The 13,752-nt window shown below is 36.6% G+C and overlaps 1 protein-coding gene across 2 annotated transcripts in view; it reads right to left on the reverse strand.

The window, feature by feature from the left end:
* ltbp3 (latent transforming growth factor beta binding protein 3) overlaps positions 1–13,752 on the reverse strand; it is a 51,762-nt gene that overhangs the window by 19,650 nt on the left and 18,360 nt on the right. For both annotated transcript variants that reach the window (XM_084413528.1, XM_084413527.1), the window contains exons 2-12: positions 10,382–10,530; positions 10,052–10,148; positions 8,132–8,298; positions 7,907–8,012; positions 6,957–7,043; positions 1,615–1,734; positions 1,349–1,501; positions 715–825; positions 602–615; positions 419–482; positions 174–260 (exon numbers count right to left, since the gene is read on the reverse strand). In XM_084413528.1, the coding sequence (XP_084269654.1) occupies positions 174–260; positions 419–482; positions 602–615; positions 715–825; positions 1,349–1,501; positions 1,615–1,734; positions 6,957–7,043; positions 7,907–8,012; positions 8,132–8,298; positions 10,052–10,148; positions 10,382–10,530 (1,155 nt within the window). The remainder of the gene's footprint in view (positions 1–173; positions 261–418; positions 483–601; positions 616–714; positions 826–1,348; positions 1,502–1,614; positions 1,735–6,956; positions 7,044–7,906; positions 8,013–8,131; positions 8,299–10,051; positions 10,149–10,381; positions 10,531–13,752) is intronic.

Genomic DNA, 13,752 nt, shown 5'->3' on the forward strand with positions numbered 1-13,752 from the left:
CGCCTTTGATCTCACAGGTGTCTGATCCACTACGAGAAGAGAGATCTGTCCGACTTGCCTGCACTTTTTTCACTCCTCCCCTCACTGCAGCCGCCTACTCTCACATACATTTCAAGCGAGGCAAGGTGCATCTCAAACAAGCCTGTTAACTGACAAGTTGTCATGGAACTCACGTGAGACCTGCGTCTGGGCCACCTCTAGTGAGTCACTCTCAGGAGGCAGCAGGACTATGGGAGGAGTTGTCGGCTTGGCCACAATGACTGAAGAGATGGAAGCAGAAATAGAGAGGTAGGTAGAGAAAAAATTGTGGATACCATATTTACGCAAAGCAACTGAATGTAAACTATACATTTTGTGTTGCTATTTGTCATGCTTTATCAATCGATCAACAGAGAAACACATGCTTTCTAAAGTGTACCTGGGTGTCCATGCGTGCTGATTGGTGAGAGCTGCATGGGCGTGGTCGTCTGAATGGGGACTTCCTGTTGACATGAGGGCAAAATCAATTAAGTGAAGTGTCCATAGTTGATCTGACTTTTTAATATTTATATCAAAGATGACTTTTAATTTCAGCACTTTTGACAGAAAACCAGAATCTTACCGGAGGCTTGACCTCTGGAACACAAACAAAGATACAATAAATAATCTGTTAATAAAATCACAGAAATCAAGTTTATGGAAGCTTTATCTCAGAATTGATTCAAACGCCTATACCAGTGTCAGGATTAATGTCAATACTGGTCAGGAAGGGCTGAATGGACAGAGTGCCATGATAGGTCAGGAAAGACATCCCCTTCCCCGCTGGACAGATCTTATTAAAGGAAGCTAGAGAGACAGAGTGAGTGAGAAGGAAGCATTAGAGAGAGAGAGAAAGACCAAAGAATAATTTGTCAAACCTTCTTTAAATATGCAAAAATATTTACACAACAGGATCGAGCAAAATTCTGAATAAATGAGCAATGAGTTGAATTCAACTGCCACATAAGAAAGTTGAATTGGAATGAAAAGAAGAGATATTTACTGAACTGAAATTCTAAGAAATTCAACACAGGTCATGCATTCTGAGAAATAAAGTGTTCCTCCACCCTGGTCAACAAAAGTTAGTTAGGTGGCAATAGGTGGCATGTTAAACAATTCTTACTGGCCTAAAAATATTCAAAGATCAAAGTTTCAAATACTTTCCCCAGAACTTTCAAACAAGACTTTTTGAAAAGGTTTTTTGAGGTAACACTTACAGTTCATGTTAATTCTATTGCTTTTATTCAAATTTGAATTGCAATTCTGCATCCTGTTTGCTACTATTAAATTCTGAATAACGCGCACATCCCCTCTCACAAGGCACACTCACCTGTCCCATCCTGTGGGCACCTCTCACAGTTGCTTCCCCATGCTTTACCCACAGTGCAACAGCATATCTCCTGGGAAAGGCGTGTTGGAAGAGCGTGCTCACATTTCCCTGCTTCCGTAACCATACGATAACAGAGCCCCTGCTCAACTGTTGCTGTTGATGGTAAGAGAGTAAAAAGATCTTCATGATGGTTTGCTGGCTATATAATGCTTGTTGGCCATACAGTATATGTGAGTTATGTGCGAGTTTGCATATTCATGTCTTACCTATGCAGCGTGTCCTTTCTGTCAGTACATAACCAGGTTTGCAGGTGCAGCGGAAACTTCCCTGTGTGTTTAAACATTCTCCATTCTGACACAGCCCCTGCATCATACATTCATTTATGTCTGAGACAGAGAAAGGAAGAGACCACAAGAAAACAACAAATAAATCATTAGTATTTGTAATAAGTTTGTAAAAATATATTTTTTAAAAACTTACAATGGCCAAAAGACTCTCCTTCAAAGAGTTCAAATTCAATTCAGGTAAACCAACCGAGACATTTCATGTAAAAGAGAAAGCACTCAAGTATCTTTTTCTTGTAAATCATGTAATGCTATACACTGACTTTTCTATAAAAGAATTTATACTGCCAATGATGTCAAAAATCTATTTGATTATTCTTTGGACCAGAACTTTACATATAGTGTTCTCATGCATTCAGTCTTGGCAGCTAAAGTGTGTAGCTCTCTGTTTATCTGGATTACACTGAAGCTGAATAATATCTACGGGTATTTTCATACTCATCTGAAACATTAAAGCAAATGCTTGTTTTATCTGATAATACCTAGAAAGTATGCAGTTTGTTCATCATATGCAGAAGTGGTGCAATTTAACTGCTGTTCAACTTAATCCTAAATTCTATATATTGTTCAATTTTCTCTGATGACATTGTTCACCTTTCATTTCTCCTGATAAATTGTGGGACTCTTTTTCTGATTTTCTGCTTTATGTTCTTTTCTGCTCACAGATCTATTAACATACCTCAACTATGATAGCAAAGTAGCTTTTCAGATAAAATACGTTCTATTGGACACAATATCTGTGATGATGAACTGAAGTAAGGATGCTTTTCTATCGACCAATGTTTCTCGCAATACAGTTCTGAGTGTAAATCACTTCACTATATAAAGAGGAAATGAAATTACGAGCATGGAACGTCGTAGTTACATGGTCAATTAGTAAGTCATGAAATTACCAAAACGTAGCATTAAATTATATAACTGGTAAGTCGTGTGTTGGCTGGGAAGGATTTGCATTAAGGTATCTTGTTCATTCTATTCATCAGGACTCAGGAGTAGTTTCCATGTGTTTCATTAACAGTTGATGTTACTATTGTGTATTTACCATGGTAACTGTAGTTTTTGTAACTGGCTACGTTTACATGCACAACTTTTGTTTCAATCGGACTGAATTCATTCCGATTGATGAATCTGAATGTAGTATTTACATGAACGCTAAACATGTGATCGTGTTGATGTGCGCGTTTATGTCACAAGCTTCAAATCGGAATAGATTTTTTGACATGCGCACGCTGCACGAATATACTGAGTTTCCCACTGTTTGCGCATAATAACCATTCTCCTACATTGGTTCTTTATTTGTTTTAAACAGCAGACTTAATATTATCCATTTCTGGTCATAATTTGGAGTAAATGAGCATATGAACTGTTGTGCTGTGCTGCTTATATTTATTACGTGCCCAAAACCAGTCGTCTGTGGATGAGAATCCGAAACAAGGACTGGTGGGACGTTGTCCTGCTCTACTTCACAGACGCAGTAAAAGGAGAATTTTAGAATGACGGGACACTCATTTATATGACACTTTATTCAACAGGAAGAACAGCTTGCTCCGCGTGTCATACGTCATTACCCAAGCGGCAACATTCTAATCTGAAAAATGAAGCCTACCCGGAAGTGCGAAAAACTGCAATACATCGAAAATCCGCTAGGGGAAGGTCCCAAAAGGGAGCAAATGTCCATAGACCACCATGTTAAAATGTCCGTTTTCACAGCATAAATTCATGTTTTTACAGGTTGGTCCCATGGACTTTTATTGTATTTTTCGATAGGTTCCTAGTGCCTGACAACTGTGAGGGGGGTGAATTTTTTTCTAACTCATTAGTTTAGATCGTATTTAGATATAAAATGTATGACAAATAAGGGCGTGGTTAACTTTGATTGACAGCTTGATTGACAGCTGATAACGAGCATAGGCTGCTCCACGGAGAATGACAACATAAGAAGCGCCATTTTTTAATATACAGTTGCAATATAATACTACTGTTTTTGTATCATGAAATGTAGTTTTAAGAGTTTTTCAGGCGAGAATGTAGTTGTTTAAAGCTCAAATCTGTGGTTTATTTATAAAGATTTATGAAAATTGTATCCAGGTTGTGAGATCCAGACGATCACCGGGCGCTCGGCGCTCATGTACCCCGCCTGGAACAGTCTTTCCTCGGCTTGTCGTTCTGACATTTGCCGCTGACTCTGGCGTCTCTGTAGTGGTTAAACATGAGATATAATTCGTCTTGTGTATATCTAACGGGCGATTTTTGGTCTCGTGAATCTATCATTTGTTCCCTGGCCAATCGTTTTGGCTGAGGGGAAGTTTCATAACTTTATAAGCTATTTAACTTTACCGTTGTATGGTTAGAGAGCGGTGACTTTGTATGTTTGACTGAATTGTTTGCTTTATTTGTATAGCTTCTTGGTACCATTTACTTATACTTTTATAATGGCTAATATTGATAAACTGAAATTTAACAAAAAGAGACTGGGTTGAGTTTTGTCATTTTAAATTTTAATACAACGAAGATGATCTGTATAATGTTGTTTACTGCAACATCTGTTGTTTAGTACAAATGCACATATTGCCTGGACCATATTAAAATGTTTAATATTTTTATATTATATTTAAACGAAAAGAGGCAGGTTTGTATTTTATATTTCGTTTTGTTAGGCAAACCTTTTATGCAGTGAATATAATCAATACGCGTTGCCTGAACCACATTTGTGTGGCTATAATGTTTAAGATTTCTTTAAATGAAAACGAAAAGAGTTAGTATGGTGTTTTATAACAAATTTCGTTGCCTAAAATTCAAAGATAACCGGAGTAGCAGAGCGAGCTGAGTGACGCGCGCTGTTCTGTACTTGGAATAACCGGACTCGCGTCCTTTACCCATATATGGATTGGCCAGAAGGTGGGCGGAGTTAGGATTTCCCAAGAATTTCCAAGATGGCGCCGCCCATACCCCCCATAAACGGCTTCAAAACCGTTCTTCAGAAAGTCTATGGTTGACGTCACAGACGCTTTGTCCATATTTTTTTACAGTCTATGGTCATTACACGCGTCCTAACTACACGCGACGCGATAACATTCCAGCGACAGGCAGTGTGTCTGTCCACACTAGACGCGACGCGACTGTGAGACGCCACAACGTCAATCAAAAATCACAGCCAATCAGAACAGTGTGTGGGCGGAGTCTCGCGGCAAGTGCACAGCACTAGAGAGTAAACTTGACGGCACTCGCAAGAAAATGGATAAGTAGCTAACGTTACATAATCAAATTCACAAATATTACACCATTTAAAAAATACATAGGCTACTGAGTTACTAAAACAATCTTTGTCAAATAATACACTTGTTTGTTCACAGTTTGAACGTTCATGTTTCCATTTGTTTAATTTCAAGATCTGAGGTGAATTATATCCATTGTTGCTTTTACAGCTTCAAAGCTGGAGCACTAAATGATATTCAAAGTCACATTTCACACTTTTAAAATGAAATAAATCACATAAACAGTACCTGAGATTATCATTGCCACACTTTGTGTTTGATGTTCCAGCGCGACGTCGCAGGTAGGTTACTGCCTGTCGCTGGAATCGTATCGCGTCGCGTGTAACAATTAGTTAGGACACGGTGTAACGCTATTTCAACGTCATTGCACATGTGCAGTCCTTTCAGTTTCGGTTTTCAATCCGATCAAGTATTTACATGTCCTCTCGATCGGATTAGAAAAGTAATAAACTACCTCTTTCAATCAGATCGAAATTTCATTCGGATCGAGCTCAAATGGTGTTTACATGTGGCTTTTCAGTCTAATTGAGCCGTCAATCCGATTACTAACGGATTATTTGGTTGCATGTAAACGTAGCCACTTTAACCTAAAGGACCACTTTGTTTTCAGTTTATGTTATTTTCTATATTATTTGATGACTGTGGTACGTAGTTCATACCAGTTAACTAACTTTATTGTAGCTTGGGACTGCATTACATTAGGCTATACTGTTTATTCATCAGTGTTAGTGATATTCTTATAATTTATAAGTATATGTATGTTAAGTAAAGTTAATTTAAGTAAAGTGCTTGTGCGTGTGTCAACCATTTTTGAGAAATAAATTTGCTTGGTTTAAATTGCTAAAAATTTGAGACGTGACTTAATGTCCATAGGAAAACGTGGGTCCCATGGCCGAACCAGTTGAGAACCACTGCTATAGACATCCTTGTTTGAATCTGAGAAATGTTTTCATTGAGAAGGGCACATACAATATATCAGAGATCTGAAGCATCTGCTTGCACTAAAACCTGACAGATGTTGTGAAGACATTTTGTTGGTGTACATATTATTTGCTTGCCTCATCCCAACCAATGAAATCATAAATTAAGCTTATCACTAAATTATCTGATATTTTATGTTCTTCGTGCCATTATTCTGAAGCTGAAATTATTCAGGTCTATATACCATGGTAATCCAAACTGTCTCCTAACTGGCAGAAAGTCCTTGACTTCTGTATCTCTCTCCTGTTCTGGAATAGATATCAGGACTACCCTACCATCACTCGCATTTCTAGGATAAAACCCTTTTTAGCACAGCAACTTCAATTTCTGTAACAGACTAAATGCAGATGCCACTGTAAGTGATTAGGAGCTGCTAACATATGATGTGGCTTTAAATACATGATCTGAATTTATTTATATTACAACAATTATTATTAATAATATTTTTATTATTTATATTAAGATAATAACTAGATAATGTTACTAAACAGCTCCAAAGTTTTGTCTAGTATGATTTTGAATTGATTTTAAGGTTTCTATGGCCCAATGAATTTTGTTGGCCCAAATGGTAGTTATCACAAACTCCCCTTACTTCACATCAGTTTCATCCTCTGTAATTGTTTCACATTTAAACTGATGGATATTTAAGTGATTTTTATTGTGGATGCCAAGAATTATTCTACGCCAAGAATGTATTTATGAACTGTCTTAGCTTTAAGTTTAATTTGGTCATTTTAATTTGAATCTTATGTCTAAAATAAAAATAAAACCCTTCTGTTTTTAAACACAACATAAAAACCATTGGTCTGGTTATCCAGCAAACAGAAGTATAAACTATTTTTCTGCACTTGGCTGACTGTTTGGCAGCTGTCTTGTTTGAGTTAATGTAATGCTTATGGATGTGTAGGATGTGTAGGATAGCTTATAGATGTGTTTATGACATCCAACATACCTTCAATTTGTAAAACCTATACAACACACACAATTCAGCAAGTACACACAGATTACCTTGGCAGTGAGTGCTGTTGAGTCTCTTGTATCCCTGAGGGCACGTGGAGCCAAAGTCCTCTACTATAGTGTGGTGTTTCCCTGCATCTGAATGAAAAAAATCCAGAGAATTACTTATCATTTACTAAAGCATCTGTACGAGCTGCTTTGTTTGATTGATTCAGCCAGAGCATAACAATGAAACATCAAACCAATACGGGGAATTTAAAACAAAGCTAAATATAAATGAAAGTGGCAGAAAGTGTTGAGAGAATTGATGAAAGAAGTGTCTGTGAGGGGATTTAATTTAAAGTTTGAGAAGAAACTGGTAGCATGGTGTGCTGTGTGTGATGTGGTTCATTTCTGTTTGTGTGAAAAAGAGAGAAAAGGGCTGCAGTGGGAACATTTCTCTGAAGCTGATATTTTCTCTTCTGTATAAGAACATGTGAGAACAGAGACAGAGTGGCTTTCCAGAAAGGCTTTTGCCAAAGCCAACATTTTTTCATTCTTTTTTCCATCCTTCACTTTTGTCTCCTTTTACTGCAAAGGGTGTGTCATAGGAAAATATGGTGATGTTGCTGAGGCACGAAGACACTCGCAGACATTCACACACACTCCAACACAAACACTAGCACACATCCGCTGACACACAGATGCGTTCACCAGGCCAGGATCACCGTCTGAGCTCTGAGACATCAAATGGGTTACAAAGAGAAAGTAGAGTGAAGAATTTTTCTTCTAGCCTATTTTGAAACGTAACTCCAAGACTGCAATGTTACATTCTCACTCATGAAACTATGACAGGTTGAATTAAAAAAACTAAAGCAGTGGGACGGTGAGATGAACTTTTTTTAAAAGAATGGGTAATGGGAAGGGGTTGTTTTTGGCTTGTAACACTCTTTGATCTTAGGCAGAGACGGCAAAATGCAACTCCCAAAGAAAGCAATGTTATATAATAGAAAAGAACTTACAAGGTAGTAAAGGGCATTTGTAACATTTATTTTGGCCCCAGGAATTACCCACACTGCCACAGCAGTCTTCCTGATTGGTCAGACCAGGGAGAGGGTTACTACTACACTACAAAAAGAGAAAGAATGAGAATTAAAGTGGTTATTTTTATTGTTTAAAAAACTAATAATAATAATTCAAGGGCAAATCAGATTTTCTCTATCATCTCATCTACTTCTGTCACTCACAGCCTGTTTGGGTGTGGTTTCCTGGAAGCACCTCCCCTTGGGCTTATGTGTCTGTGGAGGGAGGCGGGTCACAGTCTTAGTACCATGAGGCTTGTTCTCCGATTGGTCAAGAGGATGAATGACAACTGAAGTGTCTGGCGCGTGAACAACACGGACATTGACCTGCACTGGAAAGATGAATAAAAATTAAACAATAAGGTGGTTATCCAGATACAGTTATTAATTTTTAAACAACTTCTTAATAATAATGAAGTGTAGAAAGCATTAAGCATGCACTGAAAAAATAATAATAACTTTTATTAATACATTTTTCTTTGGTAAAGTAAATTTCGAAAATGGAATCAAGTAAACTATACTTATCTAAGTTAAGTGAAAGTAACAAAGAAAATAAGTAATTTTAACTTGGCTAGTAAAAGGTTGAGAAATATCTATTTAATTGAAGTTTCCTTTACAATACATTTCACTCAAACAATATAACATTGAATTTATCCACACTTTTAAAGGATATTCTTAACTTAGAAACATCTAAGTAATTAATACAATAAATATTGTGTGAGACACCATATACACATCAGATTTTACGTATTAGGTGAACGCAGAGACCTCACTTGGTAGACAATACACAATGACGGTAACATTTGATGGATCGTTTTTGTGTTTGAATGTGTCATTTTGAGTAGAAAATTAACTCCAAATGTCACAAAATGGCAAGTTACTAATCCAAACAACAAAAGCAATGATAAAACAGTGTAAATACAGCAGGAAAACAGTGAAAAATCAACCTCATTAACTATTCAAGGTCCGGTGCATGATGGGAACACCAGTATCAGAAAAGTTGAGTAATTTTACTTAATTTTATAACGTTGATATTTACGCTTTCATTTCTACACGCTTTGTGAGAATTGAGAACTAATATATCATTTACTTAGTTTTTTTTATTCTTGCCTGAACTAACTTTTTCATGTAAATTACATTGTTTTTTCATTACATTGTTTTTACTTCACCAAAAAAATGTTTTTTATCAGTGTGAATATATTATTTGATATCACAAATTCTAATACAAAAATGTTATTTTAGCAAAAAAATTGTTTGTCTTTAAGCAAAATCTTTCTTTGTTTTATTTATATAGCACAATTTAATACAACTATATTTGCCAAATGTGCTGTACAGAGATAATAAGAGTAATACCAATAAAACATAAAACAAAAGATACATAAAATATCATAAAGAAAACACATAAAACATGACTCGGCACCCAGATGAATTAAAAGCCTGAGATGATAAATGAGTTTTTAACTAACTTTAAAAAACTAGATATGGTCTGAGCCATTAATGTGCAAGGGTAACAAGTTCCACAGTTTAGGAGCAGCAACCGAAAAGTCCCAATCAAACCTAAGTTTTAGTCTAAACCTGGGAACAGTTAAAAGCAACTGATCAGAAGACTTTAGAGACCTGTATGTCGTTTCAGTAAAGCATCAAGGTATGTTGACGCCAAACCATTCAAAGATTTAAGAACAAGACAATAAAAGGTTGTATTCTATATGGAAACGAGTGATGTCGGTTTGCTTTCATCTAAAATTTATATTTTATTTTACTTTAGATTTATTTCAATGAACAAAAACTTTTATTAATAGTTTTAGTTTTAGTTAACAATAACAAACACTGCAAAAAACACATTAAACATCTAGACTAAACACAGACCTAGATGACATGTGATCATGTTTCCCTGTGCGTATGCCAGACTAACCATCCCATATTGAACTACAGATGCAAAGAACGTTATAGAACGAGCTTTAGTCAATCATTATTTCTGCATTAAAATATTCTCACACCAGATTTACACACACATACATGAATGTATGCGAATGAGACCATAGTTCAGTTCAAATGGAAAGTGAAAATGTCCTGTGCAACAATTACCTTCAGAAGAGTGATGTCCAGTGCCTTGCAGAGTGAACACAGAGTGTGTCTGTGTCATCTGCTGCCTCCCACCTGTGCCGCCTGGCTCTGACAGACTCTGGGAGATTCATTTATTCTCAGTCAGTTATTATTCTAAAAACATCAGGATCTAACAAAACTCTTAAAGGACATGAGACACATTCAGAATAGTCTTTCTATCACAACTGGCTCTGCCCCATCAGTTTGTTTGTTCAGAATCAAGATGGCAACTGAAAAAAACAGTATTTGATTTTTCTAAGGGTGCATTTACAGATAAGTCAGTGGAGCAAGTGGTGTAAAGGAGATGGGCACCTGCAGGGTGTAGACAGGCTGCTTGTTGCCTCGAGAAGCTTGAGTCCGAAGTGGGAATTGGCAGAGGCGTCCGGTGAAGCCTGGTGGACAGAGACAGTGTGTGCGGGTACTGCACACTCCTCCATTCATACAGGTGAGAGGACACACCACTGCAAACACACACAGACTACAGATTAGGCATGCCACATAGGGTTTGACAATATTTATATAGTATTATTATGAACTATCATATGGTTGATATATTATTGTACTGTATATCATATAGTTGATATATAAATTAACGATATGATGTAGCCTAAATCAAACTTTTTTACACATTTGTATATATAGATAAGAGCCTATGAGAGATATCATCGACTGAGATCAAAATAATGAAACATGCTGCAAAAGTTAAAAATAGCACAGACTAATTATTTATGCTTTTGCAAACTGTATTTTATTATTTTTCACTGTTACAAAAGCATAAGACCTGATTTAAACATGTTTTCAGACTATCTGCTTTATATTGTTGTGCGTCAGACTGTGGTTTGGTTACAGCGCTCTTATGTGGTCTGAAAAATCAAACCAGGCTTAACCAGATTATTCTGGAACACTGGCACAAGTAGCATCATTATTTAATACCAGCTCATGGTGGTTTCAGAGGGGAAAATCCAGTTTCTGATTCTTATTCTGTTCTGTTCTATGAAGAACTACTTTTTAAATTAATCATCAGTATATTGGGTGACAGTTGAATGAAAGGTAGAGGATGACAAATAAAACATTCCATTTTAAAATCACAACATAAGGGACAGTTACCGGTATGACAGCAAGCCAAGAAAGAACTGATATGTCATGCACAGAGTGTAATAGGACCCAAAGTTATGGATTTCCCAAATTTACAATTAGGAAAAAAGTAAACCATATGATATGTAAAATAAAAAAGTGTAAAATGAAGTTGTAACTGAGTGTAGTACTACATTAATGCAAAGCAATGATTTTAACCTGTTAACTGTCAAGGTTTGGGTATTAAGACACATGGTGCCAGTGGAGTAAAGCATCTGTGTATGCATGTGACCATGAGCCTGGGCGGATTGGGGGAACATGATTACAACCTCATTTGAACTTTTTAGCTGGCTCAATTTTTGTGATATCAACTGGAAATTTGGAACACAACTTGGTCAGACATATGGCGTTGCTTTTCTACCAAATTGGTCTGTTTAGTTTTACAGTAAACTAACTTCTATGACTTTTTTACACTTTCATTGTATTAAGTGCTTTCACTTTCGAGTGTGTTCTTTAAAAAGAGACCAACCTGTATTCCATAGCATTCATGAATTACAACCATTTAAGTTCAGATCTAAAAAATGCTGGGTTGTTTCAATCCATGTTTGGGTCACAAAACCAGTCACAAGTCGCACGGGTATATTTGTGGCAATAGCCAACAATACACTGTATGGGTCAAAATGATCAATTTGTCTTTTATGCCAAAAATCATTAGGATATTAAATAAAGATCGTGTTCCATGAAGATATTTTGGGTAACTACGTTAGTTAATAAAAATACAGTCATTGTTTGTTCATGTTAGTTCACATTGCATTAACAAATATTAACAAAAACAGCTTTTGATTTTAATAATGTATTAGTGCATGTTGAAATGAACATTAACAAAGATTAATAAATGTTGTAGAAGTGCAGTTTATTATTATTTTCATGTCAACTAATGTAGTTAACTAATGAAACCTTAATGTAAAGTGTTACCAATAAATCAGCAAAATTGGAATATATACTAACAATAATTATCCTATAAATATAAAAACAAAATCCTAAATCACAGATGCAGATTTAGACTTCTAGCCCATAATCAACAAGAATTTATTTTTAAACATATTATTGAAACATCAAACTCATATTTTGAGATATAGACAAACAAAAATGAATCAAAAAAGCATTTTGTGTCAAGAAAACCAAGCCATGATAGAGCCAACAAACATGAAGTCAGTAGACTGCAAAGATCTTAAAAAACAAAACAAAATCAGATTCTTGATTCCAGACAAGCAGGGGACACTCTGAGTCTGAGGAGCACAAAGACATATGTTCAGGCTGGCAGTAGCAGACTGCGGCTCGCCTTCTCCCGTAGCTTGATGAGGACAACACACGGAAACAATTACAGCTGGTGGGAGTCTGTCTGCGTGCGTATGATAACCACCTACACACGCTCACGCTGATTCAAGCTCCCACAGCACCGCCATTCTTACTCTACGTTCAAATAGTATACTAAATAAATGACTTTATGAGAATGTGCTTATGAGAGAAACACTTAAAAAACCAAGCCATATGACAGACATCAACAAACAACCAGTTTCTATAAAACAAAAATGACCTTAAAAGCAGAAAAAAATGACCTTTCATCCTTGATTCATTACTTTCTATCTTTCTAATGGCCAGTAATCATAGCAGAGATATTGAATGTAAAGTGCCATTCTGTCTGTCTGCAACTGTACCGTGAAGATTTAATGCCTTAAAGCTTTAATGTGGGTATATATATATGGTGTGTATATACTGTGATTTTCTATGTAGAAGCTTGTGTTTTTGCCCATGATGTGCATATGTATTCATAGGTTTGTGTAGGCTTGTGTGTGTGTGAACTTTTCTGTGTGTGTGGGAATGTTTCAGTGTGTCTGTGCTTGCTGAGTTAATTGCAGTACTCCAGACAGACAGAGGTTTCAAAAATACAGCTTTAGACTTCACTACACCACTAATTCACACACATACATGTGACTTTTCCCAGCAGCATTTAGCTCTCAGGGCATGCGATGCTTTTCTAGTATCTTGTCCTCGTACCGAAAATTTTGCTTTTTCCCTTTATAAAATATTTACTGTAATCCCAGATGGGCCAGAACACTGACAAAAACTGTAGAAACCTTACAACATAATGTGTGCTTATGATTTCTGAGGAATGTCAAATACTTTCTTACTCTTTGTCTGCGCCAAAGAGAATGGTAATGGATTTAACAGACCCAATATGAGTGAGTGTGTGTGTGTGTGTGTGTGTGTGTGTGTGTGTGTGTGTGTGTGTGTGTGTGTGTGTGTGTGTGTGTGTGTGTGTGTGTGTGTGTGTGTGTGTGTGTGTGTGTGTGTGTGTGTGTAGATGGGTGGGGCGTATATAATGTGTGATGATTTTCATCAGGGGTGTGTCTGCTGTGCTCGTCTAATCCACTGCCAGTCTGAAAATCACTATGTATTTACAGAAAGAAGCTGAAATCTTCATTCCAGCTTCCTCACACCTCAGTATAAAGAGCAGGCAACTGAATCCATAAACCTGCCACATCAGTGGATAAATAATCTTCACACACCAGGGCCTGTAAATGCTTTAATCTGAGACATAAAGGAAA

This window comes from Rutilus rutilus (assembly GCF_951802725.1).
Source record: "Rutilus rutilus genome assembly, chromosome: 7".
NCBI classification, from domain to species: domain Eukaryota; kingdom Metazoa; phylum Chordata; class Actinopteri; order Cypriniformes; family Leuciscidae; genus Rutilus; species Rutilus rutilus.